This window comes from Theropithecus gelada, chromosome 7b (genome assembly GCF_003255815.1).
Source record: "Theropithecus gelada isolate Dixy chromosome 7b, Tgel_1.0, whole genome shotgun sequence".
NCBI classification, from domain to species: Eukaryota; Metazoa; Chordata; class Mammalia; order Primates; family Cercopithecidae; genus Theropithecus; species Theropithecus gelada.
The window spans coordinates 75,626,578-75,647,727 of NC_037675.1; the positions used below are offsets into that span (position 1 = coordinate 75,626,578).

At 51.3% G+C, this 21,150-nt stretch overlaps 1 protein-coding gene across 4 annotated transcripts; it reads right to left on the reverse strand.

Annotated features, from left to right (window-relative positions):
• Nucleotides 1-206: 206 nt before the first annotated feature.
• Nucleotides 207-21,149, reverse strand: ABCD4 (ATP binding cassette subfamily D member 4). 4 transcript variants are annotated; one of them, XM_025392300.1, is made up of 19 exons: nucleotides 20,960-21,149; nucleotides 15,262-15,380; nucleotides 14,349-14,476; nucleotides 12,708-12,847; nucleotides 10,841-10,957; nucleotides 10,373-10,498; nucleotides 9,665-9,715; nucleotides 7,663-7,757; nucleotides 7,263-7,384; nucleotides 7,064-7,155; nucleotides 6,800-6,889; nucleotides 4,478-4,686; nucleotides 4,214-4,305; nucleotides 3,661-3,697; nucleotides 2,914-2,963; nucleotides 2,400-2,452; nucleotides 2,000-2,076; nucleotides 927-1,042; nucleotides 207-755 (listed from the first exon to the last, which is right to left on the reverse strand). In XM_025392300.1, the coding sequence occupies exons 1-19, from the start codon at nucleotides 20,995-20,997 to the stop codon at nucleotides 687-689; spliced, it is 1,821 nt and encodes a 606-aa protein (XP_025248085.1). In that variant the 5' UTR covers nucleotides 20,998-21,149; the 3' UTR covers nucleotides 207-686. The 4 variants fall into 4 exon arrangements, with proteins under 4 accessions (XP_025248085.1, XP_025248086.1, XP_025248088.1 ...); XM_025392301.1 differs by lacking the exon at nucleotides 10,373-10,498; XM_025392303.1 differs by lacking the exon at nucleotides 14,349-14,476 and having other exon boundaries at nucleotides 20,960-21,140.
• Nucleotide 21,150: the final 1 nt, after the last annotated feature.

Sequence of the window (21,150 nt, forward strand, 5' to 3'; positions counted from 1 at the left end):
AAAGGGATTTACTTTCATTTGGGTGAAGACAGGACAGACTAAAGGTCCCTAGAGGTTAGTGGTTCAGGTTCTAACCACACAACACTGATGAATGGAAAGGGAGATGTAGGCAGAAGTGAAAAACCGTGAGCAACAGCAGAGCATGCTTCCCTTCCCACCAAGCTCTCAAATACAAGTCTGGAGATTCAATAAAAAAGATCATTCCATGATAGAGAAGACAGAAAGTTGTAACTCTTTTTAATGTTTAACTTTTCTTTGTAAAAAACTTATTAAAAAAACGTAAATGGTCAAAGTTAAAAATCTATTGCTGCACAATATAACTGATTAAAAGATTTCCAGATCTCTTGACTGCAAGAGATCTCTTTCCACCCTGACCTTTCATTTCTTATAGATCTCACACTTCCAGATTTCTCTTTAGCAAACACGATCTGAAATCATTTGTAGGTAATCAACACTTCAAGCATATGGAGGCTCTGGCTGAGGCAGCAGAGTCCTGGGAGACTGAACACTGGGAGACTCAGTGTCCCCCACAGAAATCCAGACCCGGGCTCAGCCCAACACCGCCAGGGCTCCTGCACAGGACCTATGTGGCGAACCTGAGCTCGATCTTCCCCGCCAGTCCTCCTGGTCACTCCTGAGGGCTGCCGACCCTCCAGAGTGTGGCTCTCCTTCTAAAAGCTGGAGCTTCATTCCACTTTGATTCTCATCAGCTCCCATCTTCCTCCTCCACAGAGTTTCAGAACGAAGGAATGAAACTACAAGAGACCACCACCACACGGAGATCAGGTTGCCCTGGCCACTGGCACAGGAGGCCACTCAGTTCTCTCTGCTACTGCTACTCCCTGTTTTGAGGGGCCTCTGGCTCTGGCCAGGCTCAGCCTTTGGGTTCTCTCTCCTCCTTAGGCCATCCTTGTGAGCACAGGTACCTTCTCAAGGCTCTGCCGATGTCCCACACTGATGAACGTCATCCCCAGCTGCTGGCCGATGCGATAGAGCTCGTTCTCCACCTCCTCTGTCAGGGCACTGGTGGCTTCATCAAGCACTGAGGGCAGAGCACAGAGGAAGAGATCAAAGCCCTGCCCTCTGCTGCTGCTGCTTCTCCTCCCACCCATACTCAACCCCGGCTGGGACCCAGGGGAGGCTGAAAGCTGCTCCGGCTTCCAGAAGCCCTGCCTCAGGGAGAAGGATGGGTCAGAGGAGCAGAGGGCCAGACTCTGTGAGGGAATCGCCTGTAAGCGGCTGCATGAAATCTCTCAGCTTCTACAGATAAACATCAGCCACTTCCTGGGACCACTCAATCCAGGGAATCCCAGTCCCCCGCAAGAAGGTCAGTCTTTGGAAAAGTCCACACCCATCTCCCTGCCAGGCACAGCTTGGCAGGAGAGGAGGATGGGTGCCCATTCATTTGATGGTGGAGCCAGAAGAGCATAAAATTACAACCCTTCAAGGTTGGCTCTTGGCTCCAGCTGCTGCCAGGCAAAAAGCTTATGAGCTGGGCATGGTGGTTCATGCCCATAATCCCAGCAATTTGGGAGGCCAATGCGGGAGGATGGCCTGAGTCCAGGAGCTCCAGACCAGTCTGGGAAACATAGCATGACCCTGTCTCTACAAAACTAAAAATAAAAAAATTAGCAGGGTGTGGTGGCACATGCCTGTAGTCTCGGCTACTCAGGAGGCTGAGGTGGATCACTCAAGCCTGGAATTTCCAGGCTGCACTGAGCCATGACTGTGCCACTGTACTCCAGCCTGGGTGACAGAGTGAGACTCTGTCTCAAAAAAAAAAAAGAGAAAAGAAAGCTTATGAGCAGGCAGTACAGCATATTCAGTGTTACTCTGAAGATGCCAAGCACTGTTTACACGGGCAGGGCCTGCTGTCCTCTCCAGCAGGGAACTCGGAGAAGCCCAGTTATGCATAGGTGTGCCTGGGTGCCCGTGAACACATGCTGCTACACCCGAGTGCAGACAACACATGCATGTGCAGCCACAAGGCAGACCTCACCTGCGTACTTCGGTTGCAGGTAGAAGAGTCGGGCAAAGGAGAGCCGTTGCATCTCCCCTGGGGACAGAACATCATACCTGAGGAAAGGGAGGGGAGAGGACTGCTGGAGGAGGAAGGATATAGCTTAGCTTTTACCTAGAATGGTCTGGGTGGGAAGAGGTTTCTCTGTAGAGAGGTGAGCCCCAGGAGATAGAAGCCCCTCCCCTTTCAACCATAGGCCTACAGCCCTCACAGAGTGAGGCAAAACTCTGTTCCCAAGGACATAAACTTGCACCCGATTGACCAGCCAAACATCTGGACTTTGGGGTCAGGAGCCGTTTCATTCCTTGGTTTCAGGGACCCTGAAACCAAAGGTCTTTATGGTGGAGCTATCTCTGAAGCACCCAAGCTCTGTTCTTACCAGTTCCAGTCCACTTGCTGGTCCAGACCCTCTGTCCTTGCCACCAAGTTGGACTGTAACAGACCCAGAGGGCACGATGTCCATGAAATGGCCAGCCCTGCTACCTGCCATCATGGGGAACCTCCCTCACTCCCCAGCGCGCGCACACACACATCTCTAAGACAAATATATGCCCCAGTGGCATGCCAAGGTAGGGGGCTGTGGTACAGTCTGCCTCAGCCAGAGAGGAATATTCTACCAATGACACTGTTTAGACTTGCTGGAGTATGGTGATAACAAAAAAGCAAACTGCCTTTGTCAGTCCTATTCTTGTTTTAAAATTCTCCAGTGAGAGCACTACCCGCTTCCTGCCTAAACCTGGCCAACAGCACACACTGTCAATTGATACTCCCATTCTCCACCCTAGGTTCAGACTTCCAGTCCTGGGCCCAGGCACAGCAGGGCCAGCACCTGCCTACCTGTAGCTGGTGCTCCCAGGTGGGCTTGGGTCCTGAGGGTCCCTGCCCTCACTTACCAGGCCTGCCAATTCCAAGAACCTCAAGATCCTCTCATCATCAGCAGAACCTGCACAACAGAGAAGCCTTCTGCAAAAAGCCAGAGCCTCCTGGCTGGTCAAAACAGACAGGGCAAGGCTGGGCACAGTGGCTTACGCCTGTAATCCCAGCACTTTGGAAGGCCGAGGTGGGTGGATCACAAGGTCAGGAGATGGAGACCACCCTGGCCAACATGGTGAAACCCTGTCTCTATTAAATATACAAAAACTAGGCAGGCGTGGTGGCATGCGCCTGTAGTCCCAGCTACTTAAGAGGCTGAGGCAGGAGAATTGCTTGAACCCAGGAGGTGGAGGTTGCAGTGAGCTGAGATCACACCACTGCACTCCAGTCTGGGTGACAGAGTGAAACTGCATCTCAAAAAATAAAAAAAAGAATAGACAGGGCACATGGCAGGGGTGGGGGCCCCAGAATGCTGGGTGAAGCCTCTGAAGTCACAGGTTGCAGCCCTTGGTAAGGGAAGGGGTGGGTGAAGGAAGGCATCACTTCCCTTGTCCCAGTGGGCGTCTCTCCTTAAGGACGGAAAGACAGAATGAGGTGAGATCTGGGTGCAGACCCCAGAACAGTCAAAGGAAGAGAGGAGTCCCTCTTCCTTGAATCAGCGGCCTGGCTGGGGCCTCTCCCAAAGGGCACAGGTGAGGTCACAGTCAGGTAGAGCAGGGACAACCGTGACAGAAGGAGAGGACATGACCTGAGGAGGACCAGCTCACCTGAGTCGGGGTAGACCTCCTTCAGGGGATATATCACCTGAGAAAAGAAAAAAACCACACCAGCCTAGGAGGAGGGAGAGCAAGAGATGGAGCTGCACACAGCCCACCCTCCCTCCAGAACCCACTGGAACCTCCCAAGGAGGAGAGGTGGGAACGCCTGGCCCGGGTCAGATGGGAGAGGCTCTGGCCCGCAGACAGCAGGGCAAGGTCCCTACAACCTTCAGAAGTGTGTTTAGTGGGAAGAGTGGAACAGCCTCCTGAGGGCAGGGGCCCCACAAACCCACCTCAGGTGTTTATGCGTGTGATATGCGTGTGATATCTGGCGTGAGTCCTTGCCCCATTTACCTGCCTCAGGAGCTGCTCTGAGTAGTGGGCCCAATCCATGGATGTGAATACAAGGTTCTTAGAGCCAGCAGGTCCCAGGCCCGGGCCACTTTACTACCTCACCTTTTGCCCTGACTCTAGGGCCTGAGACCTGTCACAGTGCCAAAGGTCCCAGCTGTGGACAGGTGGGGCTGAGGAGGGAGGAGTGGGCCCCCTGAACTAGGCTGACCTGCTCCCGAAGGGTCCCGTCAGTGAAGAATGGCTTTTGTGGCAGGAATAGCACCCCATGGGGCCCAAAGTCCGTCAGCATCTGCACTGAGCCTGCAGAGCCCACAGAAACCTTCATTGTGAGATCTCCCAGAAGAGGCAACTGCCTGTCTCCTCTCTTCCTTGTTCCCCAACAGAAAAGAATGGATTCTACTACACTGTCCCCGCCCTCACCCCACCCCTAGGGCCCAGGCTGGGTCAGAGGGAGGGAGGGCCTGGCTCTCACCCCGTGTACTTGTCCAGAGGCCGCCCAGAACCCGGAGCAAGGAGGTCTTGCCAGTGCCCGTGTTGCCTGTGATGAGCAGGCTCTGTCCCTCGGAGATCTTTAGGCTCAGATCCTTGATTAGGGGTTTGTCAGAGGAGGGGGCAGAGATGGAGACCCGCTCAAGGAGAAATGCTGTGTCTGCTGGCTCTGCCGCTGGCCACCCTGAGGCTCTGTGTCAGAGAAGAGAGGGGGCGTGAGGAAGATGGGCAGGGTCAGTATTGCTGTGGGGGAGGCACTTCTCCCGGGAGCCACCACCTGTGGATTGTTATGGGCTGACTTGCATCCTCCCAAAATCACATGCTGAAGTCCCAGCCCCCAGTGCCTCAGAATGTAACCACATTTGGAGGCAGGGTCTTCTTTTTTTTTTTTTTTGAGAGAAACTCTTGCTCTTGTCACCCAAGCTTGAGTGCAGTGGTGCAATCTCGGCTCACTGCAACCTTCGCCTCCTGGGTTCAAGTGATTTTCCTGTCCCAGCTTCCTGAGTAGCTGGATTACAGGTGCCCACCACTGCGTCCATATTTTTAGTAGACACAGGGTTTCGCTATGTTGGCCAGTCTGGTCTTGAACTTGTGACTTCAGGTGATCCGCCCACCTCAGCCTCCCAAAGTGGTGGGATTATAGGTGGAAGCTTCTGTGCCCAGCTGGAGGCAGGGTCTTTAAAGAGATAATGTTAACATGAAGCTGTTGGGGCAGGACCCTAATCCACTATGACTGGTATCCTTTGAAGACAGAGGTGGCAGGGACATGCATACACAGAGGAAAGGCCACATGACGACACAGCAACAAGGTGGCCATCTACAAGCCAAGGAGTGGCCTCAGAAGAAACCAACCCTGCTGACAACTTGATCGTGGACCATTAAGCATCCGGAATTATGAAAAAATTAATTTCTAGTGTTTAAGCTACCCGGCTTGGGGTATTCTGTCATGGCAGCCTGAGCACATTAATACAGGGATAGGGGTGGAACTTCTACTCTGTGCCTGGGTGGACAAAGCCCCTTATGGGACTGATCTTAATCAGTCTAATGCCCATGAATCTCAAATATCATCACAGATGAGGACACTGAGTCAGGTGGCTAAGTAACTGCCCAGGTCACAGAGCGGTATTCATCTAATTCTAATGCTGGTGGGTCTTCATGGTGTCACAGTATGACCAGAGTACTAATAACAAGAATGGGAGTGGTTAAAGCTAAACGGTTCTGGAGTTTCAGGCTCTGCATGGATGCCTGGCAACCCACAGAACAGCAATTCCAGTTTCCTACAGACCCTCCTTTATGCCTAGCCTCTGAACTCATGGTTGCATGAAGCTTTCATTTGGAACAGAAGCAAGAGTTAAGGCATCAACTCCTAAGAAAAGCAAGTTGAGTGTAGGCCCTGGAATTCAGATTGATTTTTGAAAGCTTATGATGTGGCCACTGTCCAAGCACTTTCCAGAGATGATGATATCTAATCCTTACAACAAGTGAAGGAAGGTTCCATTATGACCTCCTTTTCAGACATGAAGAAACAGAACAGTTGGGGGCCGGGCGCGGTGGCTCAAGCCTGTAATCCCAGCACTTTGGGAGGCCGAGATAGGCGGATCACGAGGTCAGGAGATCGAGACTAGCCTGGCTAACACGGTGAAACCCCGTCTCTACTAAAAAAATACAAAAAACTAGCCGGGCGAGGTGGCGGGCGCCTGTAGTCCCAGCTACTCACGAGGCTGAGGCAGGAGAATGGCACAGACCCGGGAGGCAGAGCTTGTAGTGAGCTGAGATCCGGCCACTGTACTCCAGCCTGGGCGACAGAGCGAGACTCCGTCTCAAAAAAAAAAAAGGAAACAGAACAGTTAGGTAATCTGCCCAAGGAAAGTGTGGAGAGCAAACAAATCCTGAATGCACAGAAACATTACAGATCCACACAGATACACGAATACAGACATCTCTGGGGCTAAGTGAGGTGGGAGAACAAAGACAGATATGCCCCAAGGAAAGGGGCAGGGAAAGGACTCAGCGGGAGGAGGAAGCACAGGAAGAGGAGGACACTGCAGATTCCTGTTATCTCAGGCAGAAGGTGTGTGTACTTTGCTTCCATTAGCTGGGGGAATGGTGTAAATTAACACAACAGATGCCGGAACAGCAACATCGACTGTGAACTTACATGTGCCTGGCATTCCATTTCCATCTACTCCTCACAACTCTGCTGCCCTGGGAAAACTCTGGGAAAGGGCAGGGCTCCAGGGTAACCCAAGCCAGGTAATGCCAGAGCCTGCAGCCTCAACTACTGCTCTGCCAGCCCACTACTCACTTGTCCAAGCCCCACTCGCTCTCGCCTAGGATCTCACAGTCCTGAGACTTCAGGGACATGTCCAGCAGCGTCTCCCGAAGTTGCCCAATCCTAAGCAAGAAAAGAAAATCTGAGGCAGGGTCTGGGGGCCAGGTGAAGGCGAATTCCTTTTCCTATCTCACACCCACGAGTACATGGTATGTCTCTGTTCCTTTTTTCACTCAACCACTTATTCCAGCAGCACACACTCTGCTCAGGAGCCAGAGGGGTGGGACCCAGCCTCACCTGTGCGTGTAGCCAGCCACATCCGAGAGCGTCGTGGACAGGTCGATGAGCTGGGTGAAGCAGCTGATGAGGTAGATGCACACAAAGGCATTCTGGACAGGATGGGGAGTGGTCAAGCAGGTCTCGACTCCAGCCCACAGGCACTGGACCAAAGGACGGAGGGGGGACAGCATGAGGGGTCACCAAAAGGGAGTCTCACCTTGCTGACCAGGGTGCTAAGCTCTGCAGGACTCAGGTCTCCATAGACCCCGCTGAAAATGGGGATTGCGATGACCACGTAACTCAGGATGCTGCCCAGATAGTCAAAGGTGTTGATGCCGACTGTAGAAGACAGATGCGTGAGACACCCAGGAACCATCCACATGCCCTGCAGGGGACACAACCCTAAGACGGGAGGCAGCACGCCAAATAGGGCCACATGCCTTCCCTGGATCCTCATTCTCTTGAGGATACTCACAGAAAGGCAACAGCCCCCGGCCCCCGGTGAATTCCTTCATCACGGCATATTTATCCTTGCAGACAGGAGGTAGACAGGTGTGGGAAGGGAAGCAGACCAGTCCAACCCCATGGTTCCCACTTCCCTGGGCCCCCTCGCCTACTGTACAGCCAGAGCTCCTTGGACATCAGCTCCCTCTGGGTCTGAAGGAGTCTCTGCAGCCTGCGGTCTGTCCTCATGTGCTCCACATGCCCAGCTCTGACAAGGAAAGGCTGGGATGTCCACAGGGCTGGAGAGGTTCTGCCAGGTTGGGGGGCCCCTGTCCCATATCACACCCTCCTTTAGAAACCAAGGCCATCCAAATGGTCTTGGTCTCAAGCTCTGTCTACCACTAGCACCCATTCACGGCTTCAGTCATGCCTTATAGTATTGTCTGTGTGAAGAACATAAACTCTACAGTTGGGCAGACCTGGTTCAAATCCTGGCTCTGGCCAGTTACTAGCTGGGTGACACAGGCAGGCTACTTAAGCCTCCAAGCCTCAGTTTTTTCATCTATAAAATGGAGCCACTAATATCTATGTAATAAGTTAGAGTGAAAATTAACAGTTTCTAAATATAAAGTGCCAAGCCCTCAATAAATATAAGGGGCCCTCAATAAATAAAAACTATTGTTAAATAAACATACACAAAGCAGTCACTAGGTGTATCAGGCACTGCACTAGTTAGCTAGTGCAATAAAGAGATGAGAAAATTATCTCTGTCTTTGAGGAGCTCTCAGTCCAGAGGGCAGGCAGGCACACTGCATTCTTCATTTGGAATCAGGAGTACTAAGTGTGCCCTCAGGGCCATGGCAGCAGATGGGCTTAGCCATTAAGGGAGTCTGGGAAGGCTCTCCAGAGGAGGTGATCCGGGGTTTCAAGGATGGGAAGAAATTCGCTAAGGCAGAAAAGGTGGAGGGAGGAGAGAGGGGGCCTTTCAGATTTTGCACAGAGGCCACAGAAGAATTCATCTGAAACTCTAAGAACTAACCTGCCTTCCCCAGAGCTTCATGAGCAGAGGTTACAGAATCCAAAAGCAACTTTTCTTTTCTTTTTTTTTTTGGGATGGAGTCTTGCTCTGTTACCCAGGCTGGAGTGCAATGGCAGGACCTCCGCTTACTGCAACCTCAACCTCCCGGGTTCATGCGATTCTCCTGCCTCAGCCTCCCAAGTAGCTGGGATTACAGATGCCCACCACTACGCCCAGCTAATTTTTTGTATTTTTAGTAGAGATAGGGTTTCACTATGTTGGCCAGGCTGGTCTCGAACTCTTGACCTCAGGCAATCCACCTGCCTCAGTCTCCCAAAGCGCTGGGATTATAGGCGTGAGCCACCATGCCCAGCCTCCAAAAGCAATTTTTTTTACACACCCAGCCCTGCCCACCTCACAATCCCACCCCAGTGCAGAGTCGCAGTATTCTTGGTGCCCTCAAGTGGTGGAGTTGCAAACTGCAGCAGAGACTGAGAAGCAAAGGTCCCAGGGCTATCAGATCCACCCCAACTACAGGTGAGCCAAGGAGTAGCTTCCACTTAAACGCAAACCTCCGCCTACACTATCAATCCTAATGCTGATTTCAGAGGCCTCACTAAGGCAGAGCACAGGGACTGGCGCTGGCCCCGGAGGGAAGCGATGGGATTTCATGCTGCTGCTGCTCCTGCTACTGCCGTCAGGGGACCAGACGCTTGGCTCCATTAGACAGCATTGTGAGGTCTCCTGGTTTTCTGAGAAGCTCCCGTTCCATCCCACACTACAGAGACAAAGGATCAGGCCTGGACCTCAGACTGGCAAGAAAGCTTCTTAACAGACAGAAGAGCAGAGGCAGAGGGATGTCTTACAGTCACCAGCAAGAGGACGAGGCATTCATTCATTTGACAATTTCAGGCCCTACGCTAGGCCACTAAGACTAAAGCTGGCCACAATAAGGAACCACCAGCTTCAGAAGCAAACCCCTGTACCTAAGGACGAGGCAGACAAGGGCAGGGGGAGGTAGAGGGAGAGGGTCACAGCCAAGTGTGACAACACTCAGCCCCTGAGCTCAGTGGTGGTGGGAGAGTTGTAGGATTCATCTTTCCTTCTCCACTCTCAGCTCTGGCAAGGCAGAAGGGGAACCATCTCTCCAGACTCACCTGTAGAAAGCGGCAGGCTCTGCATTCACCCGAATCTGCATGTGCTTGAACCTGGGCGGACCAAAGGGAAATGTGTGCTGACCACAGGGAGTACTGGCCCCACTCCTGTTGGAGTCCTGGATCAAGAAGACCCCCGCCAAGTGGAGCCCGGCTCTGCCTGAAAACTGTGGCTACCTCAGTCTGACCCTTTCCCGGACTGTTACTGGGTAGAAAACCCCGGGGCTAGGTGGTGTGGCAGGAGCTCTGCAGAGACAGGGCTGCCCCTCAGCTTTCTGCAGAGAGGACGGGGGTATTCCTGCTCACAGCATCTCCTCCTCCCAGGGCCTGGCCTGAAGGAGGGGGACAAGAAGCACAGGGTAGGCGCTGGATCCATCGGCTGCTACAACCAACTGATCCAAGACAGGGTGGTTACGCCAGGGTAGTGAGAAGGCTAAGAGATGACAATGATGATGGTGATGGCCAGCCAGACATGGTTCTCAGTCCTTCTCAGGTATGATCTCATTAATCCTCCCAATCCTCCTGGTAGGCAACGGTACCATTTCCACTTTGGAGACAAGAACATTGAAGCCTGGAGAGGTTAAAGACCTCTCCAAGATCACACAGCTAGTAACTGGCACAGCTAGGATTTGAACTTAGGCAGTCATACTCCACAGCCCCTTCTTTAACCATTATGCCCCAGCCCAGAAACCTCAGGTGAGGGAGACACACCTAAAATCTCCCTCCAGCTTCTCCTGATGCACCAGCTTCGTCACAATGGGGCCCATCAAAGTTTTGTTCACCACGGTCCCCAGGATGAAATACCCAAAGATGCTCACAGGCCCGAGCCAGCCTGTGCTGAAATAGAGAGAGAGGGAGAGAGGGTATGGGGTGCCACCTATCCCCACAGGCCTCAGCCCTTATTCCTGTCCCCTCTCGGGTAGCCCCTGTCCAATCTGAGTAGCCCACTGGGCCGTCTGCTCCTATGTGGGGGCATCTGGCATGAGCTGTCAGAGCCAGGATACCTGTGACACTGCAACAACACAGGGCCAAAGGAAGGGCAGGGGCCTGAGCACATGGGATGGGAAGACTCCCTAAGGTTTAGGTGAGAGAGAAGGGAAATAAGCTTCTCTTGGACCTTGACCTGGGAGAGCTGAGGACTCTCTGGAAACAACAGGCTGGGGAGGAGGGAGGCTTCACCTTTGGAAGCACTGGTAAGTATAGTAGACGAGGGTGAATGGGGAGATGATCAGCTTGCTGGCCATGCTGCTGAGCTGCCGGCAGAATCGCTCCACGTCCTGGCTGATGCGCTGGTCCCTGGAACCAATGACACAGAGTAGCTGGACCCAGGGAGATGGGCCCAAAGGTGGAGAGAGCAAGACACTTTCACATCACCTCTGCTCCTGACCTTGCCTCGCAGTGCTGTGAGCACTGACCCTGTGGGAAGAGGGAACCAGACAAGGCTGGTTGCCTAGGGGCAACTAAATCCTGGGGCCTTTAAACAGGGTTTTAGAGAGTTGCACCTTACGGTGCCTCAGTTAATCCCCTGAAAAAGCGGGAACTGAAAGGTCCAGCACCCAGGGGCCTGAGCCAGCTCTGAGCAGAGCCAAAGAAAAACTTGAAGGTAGATGAGCTGCTTTTTTTGGATGATGAAGAAAACTATCCCCTTTATCTCAATCTTCCCAAATTTCTCTTATATAAACCCTACCCTGGCCCCTGTAGTTATCTGGCTGTGAAAGCTCCAGGCTGTGAGGCATACCTGTAGTACCAGCTACTCCGGGGGCAAAGGCAGGATGGAAGCCATAGCCATCAGAAAGGGGCCTAGAAGTTAGGTAGCAGCAGCAGCCTCCCAGGCATCTTTGCACCAAAGCTCAGCTTGAGCTGAGAGGCACCCCAGGCAACAAAGTGCTTGCTAGGAAGGCGGTGAGTGAGGGGATGGGTGTGAAGGAGACCCCATATGTCTCATCTCACCACTAGGGCTATACTGCTTCCTATTTCCAATGAGCGACGTGACCTTGGGCAAGTCACCTGCAATCTCTGGGCTTCAGCTTCCTCATCTGTAAAATAACAATAGCTAACTTACAGTGGAACACTTGCTGTGTGTCAGGCACTGTACATGTGCATTACATGAATGATATCATTTCATCCTCACTATATCCTTTGAGATAGGAACTATTATCATCCTCATTTTACAGAAGGGGAACCTGGGGCTTGGTGACTTTAAGAGCTATAAGCTAAGTGGTGATAGAATGGGATTTGAATCCTAGACTGAGTCCTGGATAGGGGTATTTTTTTTTTTTTTTTTTGAGACGGAGTCTCGCTCTGTCTCCCGGGCTGGAGTTGCAGTGGCCGGATCTCAGCTCACTGCAAGCTCCGCCTCCCGGGTTCACGCCATTCTCCTGCCTCAGCCTCCCGAGTAGCTGGGACTACAGGCGCCGCCACCTCGCCCGGCTAGTTTTTTGTATTTTTTAGTAGAGACGGGGTTTTACCATGTTCACCAGGATGGTCTCGATCTCCTGACCTCGTGATCCACCCGTCTCGGCCTCCCAAAGTGCTGGGATTACAGGCTTGAGCCACCGCGCCCGGCAGGGGTATTTTTTTTACTGATGAAAATCTAAGAGCTAGTTTTTCTAGCAAGGACATTTTCTTTAGAGGGTGCCTTACTGGAAGACTAAGATATAAAAAATGAAAAGGACAAAAGGAAGCTGCTCCTGACATTTTTTTTTAAGAGGTGGGGGTTTCTGCTATGCTGCCTAGGCTAGAGTACAGTGGCTATTCCCAAGCGTGCTCACGGTGTGCTACTGCTGGACTCAAGTGATCCTCCTGCCTCAGCCTCCTAACTTGTTGGGACTACAGGTGCATGCCACTGCACCTGGCAGGCTCCTTTTTAGCAGCCTGCAGCTTCTCCAGGGGTCCTCTGCAGGGCACCCTCCCCCATGACTCTGGGTAGCAGCATTTGAAAACAACTGTAGACATCTCCATGGGGTCTGCCGCCAGGAGTCTCCAGGGCTAGGCCAGATGGAAAGGACCACACAGAGTATAGAAAGGACAGAGTTGGGGCACCTACGGGTTATCGATGTCATCCCGCAGCACATTGAGGGTGTAGTACACACGGCCCCGGAAGTAGAGGCAGTGGAGGTGCTCAGTGAGGTCCTTCCTCCAGCTCACATACAGCAGGTTGCAGGTGAACTGATCAAAGCTCTTCAGCTGTGCAGTGGGGGAAGCAAGCGGAAGGGAGAGATGGCTTCCTGAAAATCTCAGCTCAAAGCTCATGGCTGGCAAGAGCCTCCACTGACCCATCCCAGCCTACTCTGACTCTGATTACTCTGTCCACTCAGCTCTTTTCTTGTTTAAATCATCAAGTCATGAGACTTTCCCTTCCTCACTCACTGACTCACGTGTTCATTCCTGCACCAAATTTTTCTTTTTTTTTTGAGACGGAGTTTTACTCTTGTTACCCAGGCTGGAGTGCAATTGCGTGATCTTGGCTCACCACAACCTCCGCCTCCCAGTTTCAAGCGATTCTCCTGCCTCACCCTCCTGAGTAGCTGGGATTACAGGCGGGTGCCACCATGCCCAGCTAATTTTGTATTTTTCGTAGAGACGGGGTTTCTCCATGTTGGTCAGGCTGGTCTGGAATTCCTGACCTCAGGTGATCTGCCCGCCTCGGCCTCCCAAAGTGCTGGGATTACAGGCGTGAGCCACCACGCCCGGCCTCCTTCACCAAACATTAAAGGGCTTACCAGAGGCAAGACCCTCAAGCCTCTTTCTACACTGTCTTATTTTGAGAGTAGATGAGCTTCTGAAAACTGGAGACCATATTGTCGATTCCATTTAGTTCTTACTCCTTTGTCCCCCAAGCTTGGGACAGAGATTTGTATGCATAGGTGCTTACTGAACGAAGAACCAACAAAAGTGGCCACGGTATGACGAGAAGTGGCTTCCCCAAAAAAAACAGGTGGCACAGCCTGGCAGAGAGCATTAGGCTTGAGTTCTGGCAGAGCCTTGAGTCTGCCAGACTCATTTACTACTTCCAGAGCAACTATGTGCTAAGCACTAGGGACATCATGAACTCACAGTTTAGCCAGAAAACAATTACAAGGGTGTAAGGAGTGTTACAACAGAGGTAAACTCAAGGAATTAGTTAAGTACAGAAAAAGGGTAGAGTTTGGTGGAGGCGACACAAAGGAGAAAGCTGAGGAAGACCTGAAAGAGGTGACAACGGAGGGATGATGAAAAGTGAGCAGGCGGTAGCCCCCTACTGAATGAGGGGTAGGGGAGGGGGCCATTGTGCAAGAAAGCACCAGTTCAAAGGCTGGGAGGTGTGACATGGTGCCAGGATAAGTCACAGCCTCGGTCCCACAGAGGAGCAGCAGCAGCTCTGGCTGCCGAGCCCAGTTTTAATAAGCTGCCGGAAACAAGAGTTCTAGGAAGGAAAGGGGCAATGATCAGTTCTGCTAAATGCTGATTTAAACCAGAACCTGTGGCCTGGGCCCAGGAGTTGAAACATCTGAGGAATCAATTCCACGTGGGCCAATAGCAAGATCAATGTGCTTAATAAGGGCAACTATGCCTTTAGTTCCCAGAAAAGGGAGGAAACACACCCCTACAGCTTGCTTCCTGCTTCCTGGAGGCTAAGTCCCACTAGGCATTACAATCACACTGGACTGGAGAGGAAGAGAGACACAGAGAGAGGGAAAGATCTTACCGTGGAGTTCAGAACAATGAGCATGACAGCCAGGAATGTCAGAGTCTTAAACCCTTCCAAGTCTTTGTTTCCCAGGACACCATAGTACTGACTGGGGATCAAGCCAACTTGGTAGATCACCAATTGCTCTAAAAGGAGGGAGAGGAGTAAGAAATCAGTGATGAGGGGTTAAAAAGAAGTGAGGCTTCTTCCTGAGTCCCTGCCTCATCAGCACCCCAAAGAGATGAAAAGGGGCTGGGTGGCCGGGCGCGGTGGCTCAAGCCTGTAATCCCAGCACTTTGGGAGGCCGAGATGGGCGGATCACGAGGTCAGGAGATCGAGACCATCCTGGCTAACACGGTGAAACCCCGTCTCTACTAAGAAATACAAAAAAAAAAGCCGGGCGAGGTGGCAGCGCCTGTAGTCCCAGCTACTCGGGAGGCTGAGGCCGGAGAATGGCGTGAACCCGGGAGGCGGAGCTTGCAGTGAGCTGAGATCCGGCCACTGCACTCCAGCCTGGGCGACAGCGCGAGACTCCGTCTCAAAAAAAAAAAAAAAAAAAAAAGAAAAGGGGCTGGGCACAGTGGCTCACGCCTGTAATCCCACCACTTTGGGAGGCTGAGGAGGGTGTATCACCTGAGGTCAGGAGTTCGAGATCAGCCTGGCCAAGATGGTGAAACCCCGTCTCTACTAAAAAATACAAAGATTAGCCGGGCGTGGTGATGGGTGCTTGTAATCCCAGCTACTCGGGAGGCGGAGGCAGGAGAATCACTTGAACCAGGAAGGCAGAGGTTGCAGTGAGCTGAGATCCTGCCACTGCACTCCAGCCTGGGGCAACAAGAGAGAAATTCCGTCTCAGAAAAAAAAAAAAAGATGGAAAGGGACCCCAAACCAGAGCTCCCCTCTCTCCTCTAGTCTGGGCTCACTCACTCACCCAGTAGGGTCAGGCACAAAAGGGTCAGGAACATCAAGGCATTCTGTGATGACCAACAAGGAAACAAAACCTTCAGTATCTGCAGGAACCGCTGGAGAAATTGCAGATCCAACCTCGGCCTGAAGAGAAGGTGAGGAGGCAGAGAAAAGCCCAAGATGTAATTAAGCCTTAGGGAGTAGTTATTAAGCGTATCCACGTTGTTCTGCAAAGGGTCCAGGCCACGCAGAAAGAATGGTTTCCGAATGCTGAAGATGGTAGGCTGGGAACAGACCACGGATACAAAGGAAATTCTTTGGCCAAGCATGGTGGCTCATGCCTGTAATCCAAGCACTTTGGGAGGCCGAGGCAAAAGGATTGCTTGAGGCCAGGAGTTTGAGACCAGCCTGGCCAACATGGTGAAACCCCATCTCTACTAAAAACACAAATCAGTTGGGCATGGTGGCACACACCTGTAATCCCAGCTATTTGGGAGGCTGAGGCAGGAGAATCGCATGAACCCAAGAGGCAGAAGTTGAAGTGAGCTGAGATCATGCCACTGCACTTTAGCCTGGGCAACAGAGCGAGACTCCATCTCAAAAAACCAACAAAACTGGTACTGGCAGATGATGTGATCATTTACACAGGAAACAAGCAAACTGACAGACAAACTGTTGAAAATAAAGAGTTTACCAATGTCATTAGATATACAAATATCAATAGTGTTCTTCTATACCAGCAATAATCAACTATAAAATATAAAGAAAGGCCGGGCGCGGTGGCTCAAGCCTGTAATCCCAGCACTTTGGGAGGCCGAGACGGGCGGATCACGAGGTCAGGAGTTCGAGACCATCCTGGCTAACACGGTGAAACCCCGTCTCTACTAAAAAATACGAAAAACTAGCTGGGCGAGGTGGCGGGCGCCTGTAGTCCCGGCTACTCGGGAGGCTGAGGCAGGAGAATGGCGTAAAAACCCGGGAGGCGGAGCTTGCAGTGAGCTGAGATCCCGCCACTGCACTCCAGCCTGGGCGACACAGCGAGACTCCGTCTCAAAAAATAAATAAATAAAATAAAATAAAATAAAATAAAATAAAATTAAAGAAAATAAGCAAAAAACCTACAGAAAAACTATCAAATATCCAGGAGTTAACTTTTACATATTGGCCGGGTGCAGTGTCTCACGCCTGTAATCCCAGCACTTTGGGAGGCTAAGGCGGGTGGACTACCTGAGCTCAGGAGTCTGAGACCTCCCTGGGTAACACAGTGAAATCCCATCTCTACTAAAATACAAAAAATTACCCGGGCGTGGCGGTATGCACCTGTAGTCCCAGCTACTCCGGAGGCTGAGACAGGAGAATTGCTAGAACCCTTGAGGCAGAGGTTTCAGTGAGCTGAGATGGCACCACTGCACTCCAGCCTGGGTGACAAAGCGAGACTCCGTCTCTTAAAAAAACAAATAAATAAAATAACATATTAGACATTTTAGAGGGAAAATGAAAAGCTCTATTGTAGGACATGAAAGAAGACCTAGAAAGACAAGCCTGGCAACATTATGAAGACCTCAGTTCTTTCTTTCCTTTTCTTTTTTTGAGATGGAGTCTCCCTCTGTTGCCTAGGCTGGAGTGCAGTGGTGTGGTCTCAGGTCACTGCACCCTCCTCCTCCCAGGTTCATGCGATTCTCCTGCCTCAGCCTCCTGAGTAGCTGGGATTACAGGTGCCTGCCACCACCCCTGGCTAATTTTTTATATTTTTAGTAGAGACAGGCTTTCACCATGTTGGCCAGGCTGGTCTCAAACTCATGATCTGCCCGCCTCAGCCTCCCAAAGCACTGGGATTACAGGCATGAGCCACCGCGTATAGCCCAAAGACCTCAGTTCTAACAAAAGCAGTCTATAGGTCGGGCGTGGTGACTTACGTCTGTAATCCCAGTACTTTGGGAAGCCCAGGCAGGTGGATCACTTGAGCCCAGGAGTTTGAGACCAGCCTGGGCATCATGGCAAAACCCTGCCTCTACAAAAAATACAAGAATTAGCCGGGCATGGTGGCGCATACCTGTAGTCCCAGCTACTCAGAGGGCTGAGGCAGGAGGATTGCTTGAGCCCAGGAAGTCAAGGCTGCAGTGAACAGAAATCTTGCCACTGCACTCCAGCCTGGGTGATAGAGCAAGACCCTGTCTCAAAAAAAGCAAAAAACAAAAGCAATCTATAAATTCATTGTAATACCAATCAAAAGCGGGACTTCGCTGAGGAACTTTGTATGGAAATATAAAAGGTCCCTAGCTTAGGGCAATTATGAAAAACAGGAGAGGAGGAGGAAGAGACCCAAACCATCAGGTATTTAAGACATATCAAATTACAGCGCTAGAATAATACTATAGTATTAACACAAGAACGAAAAGACCAACAGAACAGACAGACAAAAAAACCCCTACAAAAACCACGCACAAAAATCCCACAGAACAAACACCTATGTTCACATAGGCACACAATAGAGGTTACAACACAAGAAAGGACACATTAATACTAATAACTGCTAGCACTTATGAAGCATGCACTATGTGCCCTATTCTAAATGTTTTACATGTGTAGTTCATTTAATGGCCACGACCCTAGGAAATAGGGACTATATCCTATATTATGGATGAGGAACGGAGGCAAAAAGGGGTGAAGTAACTTGTCTTGTGTCACCCACCTGGTGAGTGGCAGCCTTAGAGCTTGAACACAGTCAACCTGCTCCAAGAATCTGCACTCTTAACTATGCTATACAGCTTCTCTAATTTTTAACTAATTAATTAGTTATTAATTGGGTCAGGTGTGGTGGTAATCGAAAACAGTGGAAAAAAATCTTAGGTCATTATCTCAAACCATTTACAAAAATAAACTTAAGGCCTGGAGCAATGGCTCACGCCTGTAATCCCAGCACTTTGGGAGGCCAAGGTGGGTGGATCACCTGAGGTCAGGAGTTCGAGACCAGTCTGACCAACATGGTGAAACCCCATCTCAACTAAAAATACAAAATTAGCCGGCCATGGTGGCACATGCCTGTAATCCCAGCTACTTGGGAGGCTGAGGCAGGAGAATTGCTTGAACTCGGGAGGCAGATGTTGCAGTGAGCCGAGACTGTGCCATTGCAACAAGAACCTGGGCAACAAGAGCGAAACTCCGTCCCCAAAAGAAAAAAAAAAACTTTAAAAAACTACAAATGGATTAAAAATCTAAATGTGAAAAGTAACACTATTATGTTAGTAGAAAGAAATGTAGAAAAATATCTTAATGAAGGTACCTTAAAAACCTATACAAGGGAAACTGATGAATTTAACTTCATTAAATGTTTTTATTCAACACAGTGCCATAGATTCAGTTAAGACTTGGAGGTGGTATCTGCAGAGCGCAAAACCAACAAGGACTTTAAATCTCTGGTTTTTTTTTTTGAGACGGAGTTTTGCTCATTGCCCAGACTGGAGTGCAATGGCGTGATCTCGGCTCACTGCAACTTCTGCCTCCCCGGTTAAAGAGATTCTCCTGTCTCAGCCTCCTGACAAGCTGCGATTACAGGCGCATGTCTCTACACCCGGCTATTTTTGTATTTTTAGTAGAGACAGGGTTTCATCATATTGGTCAGGCTGGTCTTGAACTCCTGACCTCAGGTGATCCGCCTGCCTCGGCCTCCCAAAGTGCTGGGATTACAGGCGCGAGCCACAGCGCCCGGCCTAAAATCTTTTTTTTTTGAGACAAGGTCTTGCTCTGTTGCCCAGGCTGCAGTGGTGCAATCTCAGCTCGGGGCAACCTCTGCCTCCCAGGTTCAAGCGATTCTCCCACCTCAGCCTCTTTAGTGGCTGGGAGTACGGGCGTGCGTCAACATGCTCAGCTAATTTTTGTATTTTTGGTAGAGATGGGGTTTCACCATGTTGCCCAGGCTGGTCTCGAACTCCTGGACTCCAGTGGTGCAACCACCTCAGCCTCCCAAAGTGCTAGGATGACAGGTGTGAGCCACCGGGCATGGCCAGGATGTAATATCTAGAGCCTACAAGAATTCCTGCAAGCCAGGAACATAGGAAATCCATAGAGAAGAGGGAAAGGATATAAACAGGCGATTCAAAAAAGGGAAAACCCATATGTTTAATAAACACATGAAAATGCAGGCCGGGCGCAGTGGCTCACGTCTGTAATCCCTGCACTTTGGGAGGCCGAGACGGGTGGATCACCTGAGGTCAGGAGTTCGAGACCAGACTGGTCAACCCCCGTCTTTACTAAAATACAAAAAATTAGCTGGGTATGGTGGCGCACGCCTGTAATCCCAGCTACTCAGGAGGCTGAGGCAGAAGAATCGCTTGAACCCGAGAGGCGGAGGTTGCAGTGAGCCGAGATCGTGCCACTGTACTTCAGCCCAGGCAACAAGAGCAAAACTCTGTCTCAAAAAAAAGAGAAAAGAAAAGAGAAGAGAAGAGAAAAGAAAAGAAAGAAAATGTACACGATGGGATACCACCTTACACCCACCAGACTGATAAACATTACAAAACCAACCACCACCGGACGATGGAGGGCTACTGGGAAACAGGAAGCTTTAGGTACTATCCGTCGTGAAGTATACACTGGTGTGACCATTCCAAAGAACAATCCAGCAAAATTAGCTATGACCAGGACCCAACTCTCAGGTGGATACCCAGAGAAATGCACCAATATCCACAAGGAGACAACTGCCAGAATATTCATAACAGTGTGGCCTCTAGGGTGTTAATACTAGAAAAAAATCTAGGCGGCCGGGTGCGGTGGCTCAAGCCTGTAATCCCAGCACTTTGGGAGGCCCAGACGGGCGGATCACGAGGTCAGGAGATCGAGACCATCCTGGCTAACAAGGTGAAACCCCGTCTCTACTAAAAAATACAGAAAACTAGCCGGGCGAGGTGGCGGGCGCCTGTAGTCCCAGCTACTCGGGAGGCTGAGGCAGGAGGATGGCGTAAACCCGGGAGGCGGAGCTTGCAGTGAGCTGAGATCCGGCCACCGCACTCCAGCCTGGGCGACAGAGCGAGACTCCCTCTCAAAAAAAAAGAAAAAATCTAGGTATCCACCACTAGGGGAATAAGTCTATGCACTGCTATAAGTCATAGCAGCACTCAGAAGTGAAAACGAGATGACTAGCATGGATGGACTCAAAAACACAACGTTGGGAAAAAAGGTTTAAAGAAAAATCACAGCATATTATCTAGGAATTCGAAACCACTATATAGATTTCACAAAGTAACACGTGCACAAATTTACACAAGTTGGACCGTAAAGCCACTTATATAACACACCAGAGTGGCTGTCTGAAAAGGGGAGTGAAAGGGGTCTGGGAATAGGAACGAAGAGAGGAAGTGATAAAATAAACAAGGAGCCTTGCATTGGCCCACAGGGTGTCAAGAACTGAGAAGGATTAACTCAATTTTGTGCACCTGAGGTTCTTTTTTTCAAAAAAAGAAAGCCAGTTGCGAGAGAGAGCGTCCCACACCGGGTGCAGGAGACGGCACAAGTCCGGCCAAGAACGGAGGGGGCCGCGGCCGGTGCGGAACGGCCTTGAGCGGCGGGAGGGCGGACGCCCCTTCAAGAGCTCCTCTTTCTCTCAGAAGTCGTGGGTGCGAGATGGAGGCGCCAGGGCGGCGGACGAGGCACGGTGGGCAGGAGAGCCCATTCTCCACAGCCCCGAACTCCTGCTGCCAAACCTCCTCCCCGACCGTCCTGCTTACCTGGAGCCAGCTCCGGGCGCCGGCCCCGGGACCGCCATGACCTGAGGCCCGAGGGACTCTGGAACCCGGCGGCCCGGAGTTCAGCACTGGGCAGAGTCCGGGGAAGGGCGGGGCCCCGGGGACCACAGAGACGGCGGCGGATAGAGAGGAAGGCGCGGGAGACGCGGCCTCTCCCGGAAGCGACCGACGTC